This window comes from Toxotes jaculatrix, chromosome 18 (assembly GCF_017976425.1).
Source record: "Toxotes jaculatrix isolate fToxJac2 chromosome 18, fToxJac2.pri, whole genome shotgun sequence".
NCBI classification, from domain to species: Eukaryota; Metazoa; Chordata; class Actinopteri; family Toxotidae; genus Toxotes; species Toxotes jaculatrix.
The window spans coordinates 10392337-10409603 of NC_054411.1; the positions used below are offsets into that span (position 1 = coordinate 10392337).

The 17267-nt window shown below is 42.5% G+C and overlaps 1 protein-coding gene across 2 annotated transcripts in view; it reads left to right on the plus strand.

Annotated features, from left to right (window-relative positions):
* prkar1b (protein kinase, cAMP-dependent, regulatory, type I, beta) overlaps nt 1–17267 on the plus strand; it is a 58747-nt gene extending 41480 nt beyond the window's left edge. For both annotated transcript variants that reach the window (XM_041063560.1, XM_041063561.1), the window contains exons 7-11: nt 1570–1728; nt 5814–5874; nt 8162–8283; nt 14941–15022; nt 15779–17267. In XM_041063560.1, coding sequence (XP_040919494.1) covers nt 1570–1728; nt 5814–5874; nt 8162–8283; nt 14941–15022; nt 15779–15951 — 597 coding nt within the window. In that variant the 3' untranslated portion in view covers nt 15952–17267. The remainder of the gene's footprint in view (nt 1–1569; nt 1729–5813; nt 5875–8161; nt 8284–14940; nt 15023–15778) is intronic.

Genomic DNA, 17267 nt, shown 5'->3' on the forward strand with positions numbered 1-17267 from the left:
GGGAACGAAACCAACCATTTATTCAATCCAAAAGTTGATCTTACTGGAATAAAATGCTACTTGGATCTAAATATTATCTTTCATCACAGATGATTACATCTGATTTTTATGCAAAGGTCTTCAAGATTAAACACTGAAGTACTTCTACCTTAATATAAGCAATTCTTTTGTAAGAGTAGGCTTATTTTATTATTTTTTAGAGTGGTTATGACATTTGGGAATGAAATTAATTTATTTGCAGTAAAACAGACAGCAAATAGAGACAGACCCTCTTTCACACTTTAACACAGCTTGCGGGAAAACTCACTCCAAGTAACTACAAACAGAAATACACAGCAACACTGCCTGCTCATCCACCTTCAAGTACTTGTGATTTGTTGCTTCTTAATTACCACCAGGCGCACACAGTTTGCTGTAGATATTTGTGTATTAAAAATCCAGTGACAGCTGTGAGACAGCGTGCATTGTTCAAGACTTGAATTGTTTCAGTCTTTTTCATCATGAACTCCAGTTTACCTTCTCCACACTGCTGACTCAATACAGTACAAGTGTTTCAGTCCTTATATACCAGATTTTATGCAAGAGTAAAGTTGGAATAAAATACTTGAGCTTTACTCTTGCAAACCTGGTCAGCTCTACCTGATCAGGAGCTGCATGAAAGTGTGTGTCAAACCTAATGGGATCATATGTACAACAATGAAGACTGCACAAAGACTTTCAGGTTAGGGGATACTTGAGGACTAGATTGGGAAACTGTGGAGGAAAAAAAATACTATTACCTGTATGCGGTGATGTAACACTTTTGCAGCATTCACATAATTGTTCTTCTAGGCTTGACGTAACTGAAGCCAGCACTCTGCATCTCTTTGAAGCCATCCCAATTTATAGTGAAGGATGAGTCCCCTGTGGTCTACTCTGAGCCTTGGATAATGGCCTGCAACAATTCTGGCAATTCACAACAGCCACCGGAGGGATAAACCCTCCCTCCCTCCCTCCCTCCCTCTCTCTCCTCCTTTCTCTCTGTGTTATTAAGTCAACAAGATAGTGGATAGTGTGTCAACAGGTGAAACCGTAACGGCCCCAGAGACAACCTGAATGAGTCTCAGTGAGGTTGTATTGTCTGTAGAGCTATAGTGGCTGGCCTAAATAGAGCTGTGCGTGTGTGTATGCATGTGCATGTAAGTGACCAAGCATGAGTGCGTGTATGCGTTTTAGATCTGAGAGTAGACCCCCAAAGTCTACCAGCGCTTTCTGTCACTCCCGAATCAAAGGCAAGACTCTAACAAGACAAGACAGAGGAAATAAAAGGGATGGATGGAGAGATAGGAGGGATAGAAAGCCTTTTAGAAGGTCTCATCTAAGGGCTTAGTGGGGATCAAATGCAGGCAGGACAAGCCTAGCGAGCTTATCAAAGAGCCCGGAAAATGAGGAGGGGGAGCAGAAGAGTTGGGGAAGGTGTCTCAGGATGGTTAGAGAGGTTGAAATGACAGAAAAAAATAAGTTCTTCACCATCCACCCAGCAATGATTGACACTGATGTCCATCACTCTATTTCTTGTTCTGTCTGCAGGTGTATGTGAATGGCGAGTGGGTGACCAGTATTGGAGAAGGAGGTAGTTTTGGAGAGCTGGCCCTGATCTATGGAACTCCAAGAGCTGCCACCGTCAAGGCCAAGACTGATCTTAAACTGTGGGGCATCGACCGAGACAGCTACCGGCGTATCCTAATGGTAAGAATTTCAACCTACTGACTCGTATTACTTCAGTAGACTCTGGGTCAAGTGTAATCTCCCTGCACATATTGCAGCCTAGGCTTTTCATTCTGTAACAACCTGCTTGGATTGAGTGGAGATTTCTGGCATCATTTCACCTACTTCCAAGGTACACGGAGAAGGAAAAAACATCTGAAGAGGTTAAATCTCCAGCAATTGTCTTAGTGTTAAGAACAACTTCATTGTGACTGCTTGTCACTTGTTTGATCCTAAATATTCTACCAATACAGTACATGTAAACACACTTGTAGTTAAAAAAATTCAAATAGTTTTTCTTTTGGCTGATTTGTATCTCACCTTCCTTGTAACAAGGAGGATACATGATGACACTCAGCAGTTGAACTCTGTATTCTTCCCAGTTTTGTATACTCCAGTTTACAGAACTGTTGCATTTTGGAGGATAAAATTTAAAATAAAAGGCCTTAAACTCACACACACCAACAGCCACATTAGGACACAATACAGAAATAACAGTGATAGTAAAAATGTACTGTAGTAGACTCTCTACATGCTTATAATTCATGGTCCTTCACTTGCAATATTTTCTCCCACTCAACCACTTAAGACTCCTTAAATGCTTTATGTAGTGTCATTTTTTTTTTCTCAACACACATACACAGGAGTGTAGCCTCCCATTTGAATGTCTCTGTAGGTCTGATTATAGATGAGAAAGGGTGAAAAAGTAAAAGAGGAGGGGAGTGGGTGAGGGTTGTTGAGGAGAAAGAGGGTCAACTTTAATGCCTCTACACACACTTCCCGCTCCAGGAGCTTATCTAGCAGGAATGTCTAAATGTTTAAACTGGAAACACAAGGTGCTCTGCCCTAGCTGTCATACCCCCCCCCCCCCCCCCCCCCCCCCCCCACACACACACAGTTTGGATGTTGTTAGAATGACTAATTGCTCAGTGTATGTGTGTGAGTCCTCATGTCCAACTAAATGCTTCCTCAAATGTTCCTAACACCTTGTTCCAAATAAATTAGATAGCCTCCAATTAACCTCCCAAAGACGTGTGAGCTTCTGAGCCTTCACCAGCAGTGGAACCTCTGCTCTATGTCAAACAGCTTGAACCCACAGAGATGGAAGAAGATTTGTTTTTTGGAACTTTTAGCTCACTGTAAAGTTGGCACTGGCCTGCCCAGCACTCATGTCACCTCTTAAGCACATAGTTTAACTGAGGGCACAGTCTGCCCCGGTAACCTTTCTTTGCGAGGATTCTGTCGCTCCCTTTCTCTCCCTTTCTCTCTCTCTCTCTCTATGTCTCTGCCTCTCTCTCCCTCCCTCTCCAGCCCTCATTCCTTCGTTTCTTCCAGCAGCAGCGGGAGGGGAAACGGGGTGAAACAGAATTCAATTATGTGAACCTGTAGTTAATTATTGCTGTCAATGATTTGTAAAGCTGTTTTTATAAAGTGCGGTATTCTGGCAACGTCTTAGGCCAACACAGTGAGCATTTTCTCTCTTTCTCTCTGTGCAACTCTGCATGTGTGTGTGTGTGTGTGTGTTCCCCAGTAAAATTATTCTGACTGCCTGTGCCTGCTGCTAGTTAGTTAGGAGCTCAGGAAGGTGTGCTGCTGCTACCATCATTTTCTTTGTTTGCTTCTCTCCTGTCCTGCTTCTCAGCTTCATCTCCAAATTGTCACCAGAAAATATATTTGCAACGCATTTGATAATGAGTTAATCTTTTTGGCTATTTAATCAAACAAAAATGACAGATGTTCTCCTGTTCCAGCTTCTCAGTTGTGAAGTTTCCTGCTTTTCTGTGTTTTTTGTCATTGTAAACTGAATATATTTGACTTTATAAACAAGACCTTTAAAGATGTTACCTACACATTTGCATGTGCTCTTGAAGACATTACCCTTAGATGATTACCTTTTACCTTATACTACTACAGATGACACATACACATGCCATAATCACTTGGCTTGAAGCAGTTTCAAACAATCAGTTGTTTCCCAGTGATCTTGTCATGTAAAATTAGAGCAAAGTTGCCTTCCACCTAATTCTTTCCTTTTTATTCAAAAGTGCATTTAGTGCACAGTGCAATACCTTTCCTTGTGATAAACACACTCTCTCCATTGTGTTGCCACTAGTCATACGATACCCTCCTTGTTGTGTCATCTTGGTATTTAAACGCACACAGCTACAGACAAAGCCATTAACAAACTAACAGACCACCATCAACAAACAGAACACAAGACGAAAGGAGACAAGGAGGAATAATATCAAGAAATGAGGAGGGATGTGTGGGTGAGCGTGTATGTGTTTCCAGTTGGACATAGATGAAGGTGATGGGGACGGGGCGTAAGGTGCGGTTGGTTTAGTCTGGCTTCGTTCCACACCTTTAGTCTTTGATGATTCTACCTCAAAGACAGCGAGCAGACACAGAGGCTGGTTCATCCTTAACCACGGGAGGAGCGAACACATTAGGGCTAACAGGAGTAGGGGAGTTTTGTACATGAAACATGTGCTCAGGCCCTCCCAAGAAGGCAGGAGGGATAAGGACAGATGCAGATAAAAAGAATGCAATGTGAACCAACAAAACAAATGGCAACTTGAAATTTTAGAATCAGAAATTTAGGAAAGTATCATTTTCATTCCATCCACCCCAGTAAACCCTTACGTTGCTGACATTATTCTGGCCTACCCAGGCCTCCCTCCTCCAGTCACATAAATCAGACCTGCTGTATAATGTAATGTTATGTGCACACGTTAAGCCTTTAAGCTCAGCAAGCCTGTCTGAGGAGCTCTATGGGGAGGCTATGAAATCAGGAGACTCAACATCTCTGTGGAGGATGGAGCGTGTGTGTGTGTATATGTGCGTGTTTGTAGTTGCGTCTGAGATTGTGTTAAAAGTAGAGTATACATGTGTGAGTGTTTGTATTTGCTTGCTTAATGAGCATGAAGTTTCGTCTCTGCAGAGACAGCAACGAAACATAAGTGGCAGAACTAAAAACAGACTGCGTGCTCCACACATACACGCACACCCACACACCCTCTCTCTCTTTCTCTACACACACACACATAGACACACACAGACTCGAATCGTTTATCCAGGAGGGAGGCGATGCAGGCTAGAATTCCTTTAATCAAGTTGTTTACGATTTTGAGCTTGACGTTGGCTCACTTGGGAACATTTTCTCCCCTTTTAAGACAAAATGTGAAATTATATGAAATTAGAGGCAGCAGCGGCACTCAGGCACTTATGCACTAAAGACACCCCAAGCCTCAATATATCATTTCCATATGCAAAGGCAGACACAGGGCGGACAAAATCGTCTCTCCTCACTTTCTCTTTTTCTCTTTATGTTCCCGCTCCCGCTGAGTGCAATGAAGGAGGGGAAAAAAAGGAGAAATGCAGTTAGGGAAGGGGTCCTCTGGGTCTAGACTTGTCAGGAAGCACCTGATGTTCATGGAAGAGGCAGAGAGGGGAAAGTCCCCTGCCTGGTGGGTGGGGTGGGCCACACACACAGACACACACACACACACACACACGTGCATTGAACATTACCACACAGTTCATACACACCCCCATAAGTCTGACCCCATGAACTTTGATATATTAATCATATATTATCCTAGTGTGGATTCATTGTGTTTCCAGTGAACCAGTGAAAATAAAAGTTACGGTGAACTGTTAGTTCAAGTAAAGAAGGAAGAAAGAAATCCTACACAGACCATATATGTTAAAACATAGTGACATGAAAAATAATTTGTAATTAGTGAAAAGTAATTAGTGGTAATTATTCAAAATATGTTCGCTTTTGGACTTTAGTAAGTCAGCATGAGAGAAACATTCGAAAGCAGGACTTGTAGTTGCTGCTACTGTGAAACATGCTAATTGTTAGAAATGAGAGAAGAGAAAACTATATGTTACGGTACCAAACGGCAATAAATCCGCTCCACTTCTTGCGACCAAGACATTATGATTACAGAGTTTTGCAGACTAATCACAATTATCATTTTACCACAGATGTGCAGCGTTACCATGCAACTTCAGAGAGCGTGGGTCATGTGGTGAATTTGTCTCCTTTGTTTCTTTTACAGGGTAGCACACTGAGGAAGAGAAAGATGTACGAAGAGTTCCTCAGCAAGGTCTCCATCCTTGGTAAGTGTGTGGATCATAGTGTATGTAGTTATGTTCCTTAGTCTCTGCATTTTATGAATATGCTGAAGCATGATTCTGTTTGCACGTGTGTACCATGTTACGCATTAATTTTCAACACCAGGTCAGAGAGTCCAGAGTGCAGGCAGTTAAATCTGCTGAGAGCAACAGACTGTACACTGTAGCTTAGCCCACATAAACACAGGCTCACGTTGTCATACAAGGCCCATAGCTGAGTAAGGTCTGTGTGTACAGTCCTAATCTTGTGTTCATGCTAAAGCCAGTCACACTCTGCAATGTCGTTGTGCAGACAATTGAAGAATAGGGAGTTAAGCTAAGCCTCTCTTTTCCCACTGGAATTTGGATAACACCAGCCTACACAGGCCATTGAGTTGGAGAAATGGCGAATGAGATTCATTCAGACTTCCAAAACGAGTTGCAATTGGAACTGACATCTCATCCCTTTCCACTTGATCGTGTGTGTGTGGTGTATAGAGTAAGGCCATGCCCCCTGTACAGAGTTATTAGCTGGCTGAGTAAACACATACACTCAATTCAGGTCTTAGGAGAACGTCTCTGCAAGGTCCGCTCTCTTTTCATTCACCTCCTTTCTTCTGCGCCTCCCTTTTTGACAGCCTTGTCGGGGCCTGTATTCAAGCGCCCGCCTCTCTCTTCGAAGTGCTTTTCCTCTTCTCATTCCTCTCTCTGTCACTCTGCCTCTCCGCTCTACCTCTTTGAATTGGAGGAGGGGTAGGAGGCGGGAGTGTTTTTGTTTGTCTTTGATTTTCGAGATAGCCACGAAATTGGGTACAAGCCCTTGATGTCGTAGAGTGAAGGGGGGAAAAAAAACAACATGTTCTTTGTGACACACACACACACACACACACACACACAGGCTTTAACATCCCAATGACCAATTGTGTGTGTAATATATATGTGTGTAGCAAGGTGATCCAAGTGGGTGCAGAATCTGCGAAGCGTGAAATGTAGATTCTTTAGTCAGCACATTTGTGTATCACGTTACCTGCCGAGCTGTTAAGGATCACCTCTATAGGACCCGTTGCCTTTAGCTTGCAGCCAGACAGAGGACATCCATCTGGGGCCGGCAGACACCACGGCCCCACCAGAAGGGACACTGGACACCTCCGAACCACCAGACCTCACCTTAGTTAATCCTAAGTACATACACATTTAGACACACTCACACAAATAGACACACAGGGATCAGTTACTGCGCACATCAGGAGACAATAGTCTCAGACAAAGAGATGCTGCTATAGTTTTACACCTCTAACTCATGTCCTAGTCAAATCAAGACACTGAATCATCCTTTCATCTAGACAAAGCTAAAGATGAGGTGTGTTTTTACTGCAGATAAGCCACATTCCACATGTAGATCTGTAGACTGTTAAGATTAGGCTACAACAATCTGCTGGATTGTGAAAGAAGGATGAGCTCATTTGGTGAACCTTCTGTGTGGAGATATTTAGTTATTAGTGGGTCCTCTTTCTATAAGTACCGTTGCTCAAAACTCCTTTGGTTGGAACATTTTTCCCAGTGAAGATGTGTGACCGTCTGTGTTTTTGGTTTCTGTGTGAATACCAACAGCTTCTAGAAATATCCCGGGCTAACCACGTCACTGTACGTGTGGTTGGACAGTCGGAAAGACAGCTGTCTCCACTGTCTCTCAAGATCAACAAAAACTGAAAAAGATTCATTCACAAATGGTCAATTCACTACATATTTTGAAAGGGAATTTTGAAATGTACTAGAGCCACAGAAATTAATAGATATTCCAAGGTTTCATAGTTGCTTATCATCTAAATTAGTTTTAATATTATATTGGAAGTAAATTTAATCTTAACCTTATTGTTACAAATCTGTAACAATCCAGAGAACATATCCCTTTCAAGGATGTCTGACTGTCTTTGGGATAAAACTTTTTATCTTAATGTCATGGTATGGTCAAACCTGAACCAAGCCCAAAAAGGACATCTCTCTGTCACCACACCGCCTGGATCAGTAGAGCTGAGGTCTTGTAGATTTAGGGGTTAGTTTCAAGGTGTTTTAACTCCACGCCACTCCATGATGGGAGGGTGGAGGCAGGGGGATCTTAGACGTAATAATCCCCGATGAATGACTAGATTAGTCATTCCTAACCTAATGCTTAGGTTTACTGGACCTCAGCAAGAGGCATCCTGTCAGACCATGAAACATAAACAAATACATGTTCTCATTGTTGAGTGTAATTCACACACTGTTCTTACTGATCCATATGTGTTGTCCACAGAGTCCTTGGATAAGTGGGAGCGTTTGACTGTGGCTGATGCTCTGGAGCCCGTTCAGTTTGAGGATGGAGAGAAGATAGTGGTGCAGGGAGAACCTGGTGATGACTTCTTCATTATCACAGAGGTAAGGTCTGTGTGTGTGTGTGTTTGTGTGTGTACATGTGTTTTTTTGTTTTTTTTGATTTTCACTTTGCTAGTGTCTTGTGGAAGTCTTGTTGAAATAGTGTAAGAAATGGCATTATGTGTGGTAACTTCCCTTTACTGTCACATTTCCTGTATGCTGTACATGAAGACATGTGGGGCCTGAGACCCTGCATGTGTCATCAGGTGGGTACTAGGGTTGATGTACCTGTCATCATGCACAGACGCTGGTGGGCTGAGATCGGAACTGATCCTAGTTTATTGCCACCAGCAGACAGACTACCCAGTGGTGTTCCCCCGTCCTGGCCCTCAACCACTATTACTGTGCAAAGAATAGACTCTCTCACACTGCAGGCTTTGTGGAGCTGGGGCCCCTGACGCAGCTTCATGAAGGGCCCCCTGCCTGTCATCCTACCACACTTTTGATTAACTCCATACTTACACAGCTTTCGTCAGGGTCAAGTCAAGAGGGGCGGGGGTGCAATCTGCTGTCGTTTTGTCCTTGCCTCCTGATTTACCCTCTACTCGAAAGTTAGTCTTTCTCACATTGTCTCTTTCCATCAGTTACTGTGTCTGTCCAACTCATTCTATGTCCACCAAAGTCTTTGTGACTTGTGAGTAGTGCATTGGCTACATTGCAGTGTTTAGGTGCAGCTAAACCAGAGGAGGATTTTATCAAGGGTGCTGAGTGATTCATTGCACCTTATCCCTGTTGTGTCTCTCTGCACCTGTTCCCCTCCAGCACAGCACTCCTCTTCTTCTGTCCATCCCTTCACTCTCGTAGGTATGCCTCTCTTAATATATACGTTTTGGCCCAAAGGCCAAAAGTTCTGGCTTAATGGTGTAAAGGTCTGTGGGTGTTCACATCCATGTTACGTGAACAGTGTAGCACTTGTGGAAAATATGTTGGCAGGAAGCACTTGATTGCAAGTAATTCACATATCAATGCATGCATAAAAATGACTTTGACAAGTTCTGATGTCGAGACTGTTTAACCTCACTCAAATCAAAGCAAGACAATGCAACTTTTAAATGATAAAACGTTATGTAACAGCAGCACTAGTAGAGAAAAGAGTCAGAAATCCATCAACTGACATCACTGACTCAGCAAAGTGAGTAATACTGAAACATTTTTGTAAATTTTGCTAACTTTAACCGCCATAAGATAGTAGTCATACCAGATCAAGTAAGGCTGTTACAGCAAACACACAGTGATTGCACAAGGGTGTGGTTTAATTGCTTATGAATTAAAAATTTCAAATGTAAAAAAAGAGAATGTTTTATTTGTTTTCACCTTATTACTTACAGAACATTAGTTCATTTTAGTTCTGATATGCTAGACTATAAAACCAAACAACAAAAATGTGTCCTTGTCCAAATATTTATAGCCTTCTCCCTATATATCTCACATACACCTCACATTATCCGACCAGTGTTGGTCAAGTTTGAAGCCTCCAATTGAAGCCTCAAGAAGCTGCAGAAATCCCTTAAAAGCAGTTTGACTATGCAGAAAATGAATCCAGTTGGGGTTTAGGGACATAAATATAGCAGTTAGCAATGCATGACTCATCAATCTGAGACTTTTTACATCCCATAGAGGCGAAAGGCGAAATATGCAAAAGAATGCAGGGGGATTATAGGATGCAGAGACAGGAGGCAGAGGGGATGGAACAGGAAGGCAGTCGTAGCAGGCAACAAGCATATTCCATTTTGGTCGCCTAGGTCTATGTGAATGTGTCACACCAGACACGGTGAGCCCCATCATGTTTTTAAAACAGGCAGGGTACACTCACACTCATCACTGAGGAAGAGGGGCAACTATTTTTCTATTTTTTTCTTTTTCTAAAAAGTATAACCTTTTTTTTTAACTTTACTGCTACCCTTTCTTTAATTCCATCACCCAACAGCAGCATTTGCCTCTTTCTTTAATCCCTTTCTCCTGTCTATGTTCTCTTTTACTCTAAGCTCTCTCTATCACTCCGTCCCTCCCTCGCTCTCTCACCGTCTCTCAAGGAGCAGGGCCTGACTTTCCCAGAGTTGGGTGGACTGTGGTGGAATGTGTGCTGCTGACTTTCACACGGGGTCAGGAGACCCAGCCTCCCGGGAGGGAGACGAGAGAGAGAGAAGGATGAGTCAAAGAGGACAGGGAGGGACATATGGGCAGAGAGGAGGTTGATCTGAGAAGGACCACATGTAAAGAGGGAGAGAGGGATTTTATGTGTTTGCCACACAGTACGATCAGGCTCACCAAAACTCACACATCCTCTCCTCTTGTGAGTCTTTTCCTTCATGTGCACACCTTTATTTATTTGATTAAACCAGGCTGAGATGTCAGTGCTTTGTTCAGTCCAAACGCTCCTCATTCTCAGCCCCTTCCTCCCTCTTCTTCTGTCTCTTCTCTTTTGTTGTTTCTGTGGTTTTGGAGCATCAGCCAAAGACAAACCCCACAATCACTAATTACATGCTGCTGATGGGGAGGATTTACAAAAGGGAGGTATAGAGACATCACTTTCTTTGCCTGCCAGGAGGAATGAGGCCCTAATGAAAAGTGACATGTTTACATTTTTTTTTCTCACACTGTACAAACAAGCCTTTTCAGAAGTCTGGGGCCATGAAGACTCTGCCTCACCTTCCCTCGCGTCGGCCCCTCCTGCTTTCTTCCCTCTATATTTCAGCGCTTATGCCTCTACTCACCCAGCATGGGTTAATTAAGTCCCAAGTCAAGACCACTGTGTTTTTTTTCAATCAATATGTGCCTTTCATTCATATTAAACATTTAAACAGACCAAGAGTTAGTAAATTTCCAGATATAACAAGGGTTGCTCATCCTCTTGCTGTCTTCTCTGCTAATGCATTCACTCTCATCTCCTCCAATCAGCAATCTCAGTGTGTTGTCTAATATTTGTCGTTTGACCCCCCCACACAAAAGTAATCATGCTGAGGGGATCTAAAGGGTCCCGGTGGGTCACACAGAAGAGAATTCCTCTGTGGGTCGCAGATCGCCTGTTACTGTAACCTACATGTATTCACAGAAATGCAATTTAGCTAATGGATCCTAACACTTTTATAGACTGAAGATCAATGCAGTTAATGAATGAAGTCATTTTTGTCTGAGTGCAAGTGTAAAGCCACAGGAGCGAAAGTAAAGATTAGGAGGTCTTAATTGGGTTAAAGCATTTGAGTTATTTTCTCTTTTGGGGGGAAGAAAAAAAACAGTCCACAGACTGTTTCATGTATGCAAGAGAACAGGTCTTGTGAGATGAGCTGTTGTCCTCCTCCAGTGTGTGTGTGTGTGTGTGTGTGTGTGTGTGTTGGCACTTGAATGAGAAGGTGCAGACCCTGGTGATGCTGGGTGGCCTCATGAACAGGCTACTCAGGATATCACCTTTCTTCCTGCATCTCTGCTTGTGCCTCCCTGGCTCTCTCTCTCTCTCTCTCTCTCTCTCTCTCTCTCTCTCTCTCTCTCTCTCTCTCTCTCTCTCTCTCTCTCTGTCTCTGTCTCTGTCTCTGTCTCTGTCTCTCTCTGTGCCTGTTGTTGATCCAGCGGTTGCTTCTTCTGACATTCAAGACGCAACATTTTGACATGTCACCACGAGCTGACTCGCTATGCTCGGTGTGTGGTATGGGTGTTTAGGTATGAGTGGGTGTGAATGTGCATGTGAGTGTTACGTGACCAGTAATACCACTTCAGCGTGATGATTTGTTACTTGCCCTTTTGAGTTAGCTCACACTCTTCCTTGTTTAGTGTTCATTCATTCATACTGTTTGTTTTCTGTTCCCTGTGCCTGTCTTCCTCTGTTATCTTTTGTTTTTGCCAGTCCTTCGCACCCTGTGTCGAGCAGCGTGGTGAGGAGGATCTCCGATGTTTATAAAAGAAATATCTGCGGAGCAGAGTGCTGCCCCTGGGGTGGTACAATGTGAGATGGTTATCTAGACCACACTGGATGAACTACTGTACTTCATGGTGCTGCACTGTCTCACTTTCTTTGTTTGGACAAGAATGGAAAGGAGAGGAATCAACTGGTTGTAAACACAGGAGCTTCAATGCGCCATCCCCCTCAGTGTCTCCCCATTCACATCTCTCTCTGTTTTATACCACTTTTGAACTCAAGCTGCACGTTTGGCGCTGTGTTATGAAGTTAATTAAAAGTGGTCGCAGAAATGTTTACACTTCGGGAGATGATGCAGACAAAGTTGTATAATTTTATGGGATTTCCTTTCTTTGGCCACCTTATGAAAAGTTAATACAGTCATTGTGTTGATCTGTAATACAGACCAACACTAATTCATCCCACAAGTGTCTAAATTTCCCTCTTCCTCTGGGTGATGTAGGCTGTATTTGCCATAGTCTAGTAACCCTCTTCTTCTTCATGCCATGTTCTCATTGTGGCTTGAATGCCATAGAGTGTGCCAGTGAAAAGATGAATTGGTCTGCATAGCAGCATTTTAGTCAACCACAAAAACAAACTGTGAAACACCAGCAACTGTCTGGGGCAGCACTAGGGCCCAGAGGAGCAGACACTGGAAGTTACCTTGCTTTGGCCTTCAGCCTCATGCACCGTGCAGTTCAGACAACTGTCCTGGGTGATGAGTTCAGCTACTGGGATAGGCTAGTCTTTGATCAGTAGGCCTAATCAGACAAATTTCACGCAGTAGCATAATGACTGTGATTTTGGCTGCCATCCTCATCATATGTCAAGCTTGTCAGATCAAATTAAAACGAATTACACACACCCAAGTAACCACACACACTTTCCAAGTAACTCTCTCTAATACTATGTAAATATTACTTGTATGTACAGTATCTGTTAAAAGACTCCGATAATATTTGCCACTTCCTTAAACGAACATGACAGAAGAAATAAGAAAACATGCAACTTCTTGAGAACTGGGACAAAACTGGTTTTAAATTAAGAAAAATAAATTAAAAAAAAATATTAAGTAAGTTCAAGTGCGTTTTCAGATTACTCACCCAAGCACTAGATTTTTTGTCAGCATTGTCAGACACAAAAGAATGTTTATTATTTTTCCATATTTAGTTCAAAAGAAAGAGGATAAAACTGTAGGGCATCTGGTTTATTTTCCAGAGTCTTCCTGTTGACCATGTGCATGTTGCAGAGTTATATATGCATAACATCAGCAGCCAGGTATTACTTGGAAGTGACACTCACACAGTATTCTCCACTTCTTCACCGTTCACTTCAAGCACAGACTCAGTCAGTCACACACGTCCGTTTCACTGAAACACAGTCTCACCGTTGTATGTCTGCAATGAGCTGCTGGCAGTTTTGAGGTTTCTCATTAAGGCTCATTATATTCATATTTAGCATTATTAGCCTGGTCAGCACAGGGAGCAGAGAGAGCAGCGAAGGATTAGAGACTGTGAGAGAGCTCTGCAACGGTCAAGTCTGTTTTACGAAGCGGTCCAAGACAAGCTGGGAAGTTCCCATACTCGTGTTTTGGTTTTTTTGGGGTTTTTTTTTTTTTACCTGCTACCGATTAGAGCTGAACTTGAGTACTTGTGAATGTCTAGACATCAATACTGAAAACACATACTTCACCTCAGTATAAACACATGCGTGCCAAACATATGCTCCATCATACACAAACCGCCATGCTTTAGAAGAATGAGGCATCAAGTGTTGTATGTTAATGTGGGCACACGGAACATGGAGTACAGCTACAGACACTTAGCTAACATGCTCATTCACACACACAGAGTTTGTCAACAGCTGCAAGATATGACAAAGTGAACTGTTATCATCTGTTGGGCAGAGTGAACGGAAATCAAATTTCCTCCCTTATACTTTTTAGATGAGTCACTCACACACGCATGCGCGCACACACACACAAACAGCCAGCGGGTGATGGTAATATGCGTAGCGTAGTTGGTCATAGAATCCAGCTAGAGTGTCCAGCAGACATCAGCTGTTGATTTTCTCACTGTATGTGTGTATGTGCATTTGCATGTTTTTGTGAATCTGCGAGTTTGTGTTTCATTGTGCATGTATCTGTGTGTGTGTGTGTTCCTTATTATCATTGCCTGGCTGTGTGTGTTTGCAAATGCGTAATATACAGTTAACAAAGGACATTCTATTGGACCATACTGAGTTTGTGTGTGTTAGTGTTTTGGGGTCAGTCAGGGACACTAAATTGGAGCTCCCTCAGTCTTGGACAATACAGTTGTTTCCATTTTGTGGGTGAATGCTGATTATGTGAGGGAGACACTGAGGAATCAGTTCAGCCTCTAATGGGCTTAGATGTTTGTATTTATTACACTCTGGAGGAAATAAAGCAGAACCAATCAGATTTTGTATCACGTACCCCGTTGGAATATCTGAGTGTCTTTTTTTTTTTTTTTTGTCTCTGCTCATACGCATCCCACAGAGCAGGTGTCCGTCCCACAGGAAAGTGGGCTAAATCCTGTGCACCTGTGTTCTTATGAAGCAAAGGAATTTCTCCTCAGCTTAATCCTCCTGATGTTTTTCAGCCCCTTGCAAAAAAAACCCCCTCCTTTTCTCCCCACCACCCCACCCTCCTTTCTTCCATCTTTCCCACCAACACCCTGTTATTTCTCTCCTTCTCATCTTGTTTTTTCTCGTGTCTCTGTCTCTTCTTTTCTTTTCTTTTCTGTCTCTAGGGAATAGCCTCTGTTCTGCAGCGCAGATCTGACAATGAGGAGTATGTGGAGGTTGGACGCCTCGGACCCTCTGACTACTTTGGTGAGTGACCTATTATTTTTAGCAATAATAATATAAATTATACGAGAAGAAACACCTTAACCCGGGCTGAGAAACATGAATGAATGTCATCATGTCATGTTTTGTCTTGCCAACAGTACGAAACAAAATATACTAAAAAAATATATACAAATATACTTTACAGTCATAAAAGACAAAGTAAGGTGACAAATTCTCAGAGTAGTTTGAGATGAATTTCTCTGTCATTAGATTAAATGATTAGGTGACTAATCACTTCAACTTTAAACAAAATATATTGTTCTTCCAATATTTGACATTTCCATATGTTTAATGCAATTCCTGAAAATATGAGTAAAAGTGCTTGGAATGAAAACTGATTATCACAAAATGAACTGCCGTGATTTAGTCCCTTTCTCCAGGAAATTGCTCTGTGTTAGCTTAGACAGTTTTTCCTCACAACTTCTTCTTGCTGTTTTGGATTTGTTAGTTGCCAGACCGCTGTCTCCCAAAAACAGATTTGCAGGGTGGAAAAAATGAAAACAAGGAGCAGACAATCAGAGCTGTTGCTCACAACAATAAATCAGTTTTATTAATAGTATTAGAAGGCATCAGAATTTTTTATTGCATAGAGATACGTCGCTGAGGCTGAAATTTAAATCAGTAATAATAATAACAGATAAAAGTCTACTGATTTTTTTTTCGCAGATGCTCAAAACTATGCAGATTTTGAACCCATTTAAAGGCATCACAGCTGATTATTCTCTCTTTCTCCGCCAGGTGAAATTGCCCTGCTGCTGAACCGTCCCAGGGCAGCCACCGTAGTTGCCCGTGGTCCCCTCAAGTGTGTGAAGCTGGACAGGCCCCGCTTTGAGCGTGTGCTGGGGCCGTGCTCAGAGATCCTCAAGAGGAACATCCAGAGATACAACAGCTTCATCTCTCTCACCGTGTGACAGGTCGGCCCCTCTGGGCCCCACCAGCAGGGGTGGGCAACATCAGCATCAGAGTTTTGGTCGGTGGGTGTGAAGGGGTGAGGATGTGGGGTAAAGGACATGGGTTTTACATCTACAATAACAGGGCGCTCATTTCCTGCCTTTTGTCCATTTTGAGCATTTCTTTCTTTTGATCTTGTGCACTTTGACTTGACCTGTGCTGTCACGTAGCTTTATGTCAACAACAACATGCAGGAGTGTGAAAATCAGAGCGAGGACAGAGATCATTCAACTCATTATATTCTGTAAATGAGTCATATATACAGTGTGTCAGCTGTATGTGATGCATGCTTCTAGACTGACAAAGAATGGCGTTTGCACTTTCGTGAATTTATGAAGGGTACGGATGAATTCAGGAAATACGGAGGAAGTAAAGTCATGTTTACGTACAGCGGGAGGAAGTGAGTCCACATTTCTTTGCTCGCTGGCTGTGGTTGGCCTTTTTTTTTCCCACTTCTCAGTGTGCGTGGTGCCATTTCTAGGTCAAATCAGACCAGCACTACACAGACCTCTGTTCCCTAAAATGTAGATGTACAGGTATGAAGTGAAAGAAATTATTGGCTGTTTCATTCCTTTTTAGTGCTTCTTAAATGTGCTTTTACTGCTGTTATCAGTTGGGGGAGGGGGGTGTTGAGTTAAGATTTTTAATATTATGTGGTGTGTGGCAGCCAAATTAATTTACGAGTTGCTTTTATTCCTCAAGAAATCTTCTATGTCCCAATATTCCCAATCCCATATGTCCCAATATTCCCTGAAGCAGTTCAGTCTGAGCTTTGAGCCGTGTGGATCTTCCAAAGGCGCGGTAGTGTTATCGGTCCGGTCCACCAAACGCAGAGTCTGACACACACTGACATGAAACACACAACCATACTGTATATGCGTACACTGTCTCAGGACTGAATAAACCTTCAACACACACGCACACACATGTACACACGTCTATACCTGATGCTTTTTTTAAGCTGATTTTGTTCTGTTATATTGCTAGATGAAAGCTTTTGCACCACTTTAGACTTCGTAACGCTGGGTCAATACAGCAGTTTGATCTCGCTGTTTTTAAGACATGACTTCTATGTTATAAGTATATTAAAGAAAGAGGTTAAAATATATTTGTGTTCGTTTCCTTTGATCTACTGTAATCTGTCAAAAGTTGCACAACTGACCCAGCGACTGATGTATAAAAATGGGACCTTAAGAAAAGAACCTTTCTCTATTTTCTCTCTCTGTATCTCTTTCTTTCACCTATCAAACCATCTTGAGCAAATAAAGATAAGCCT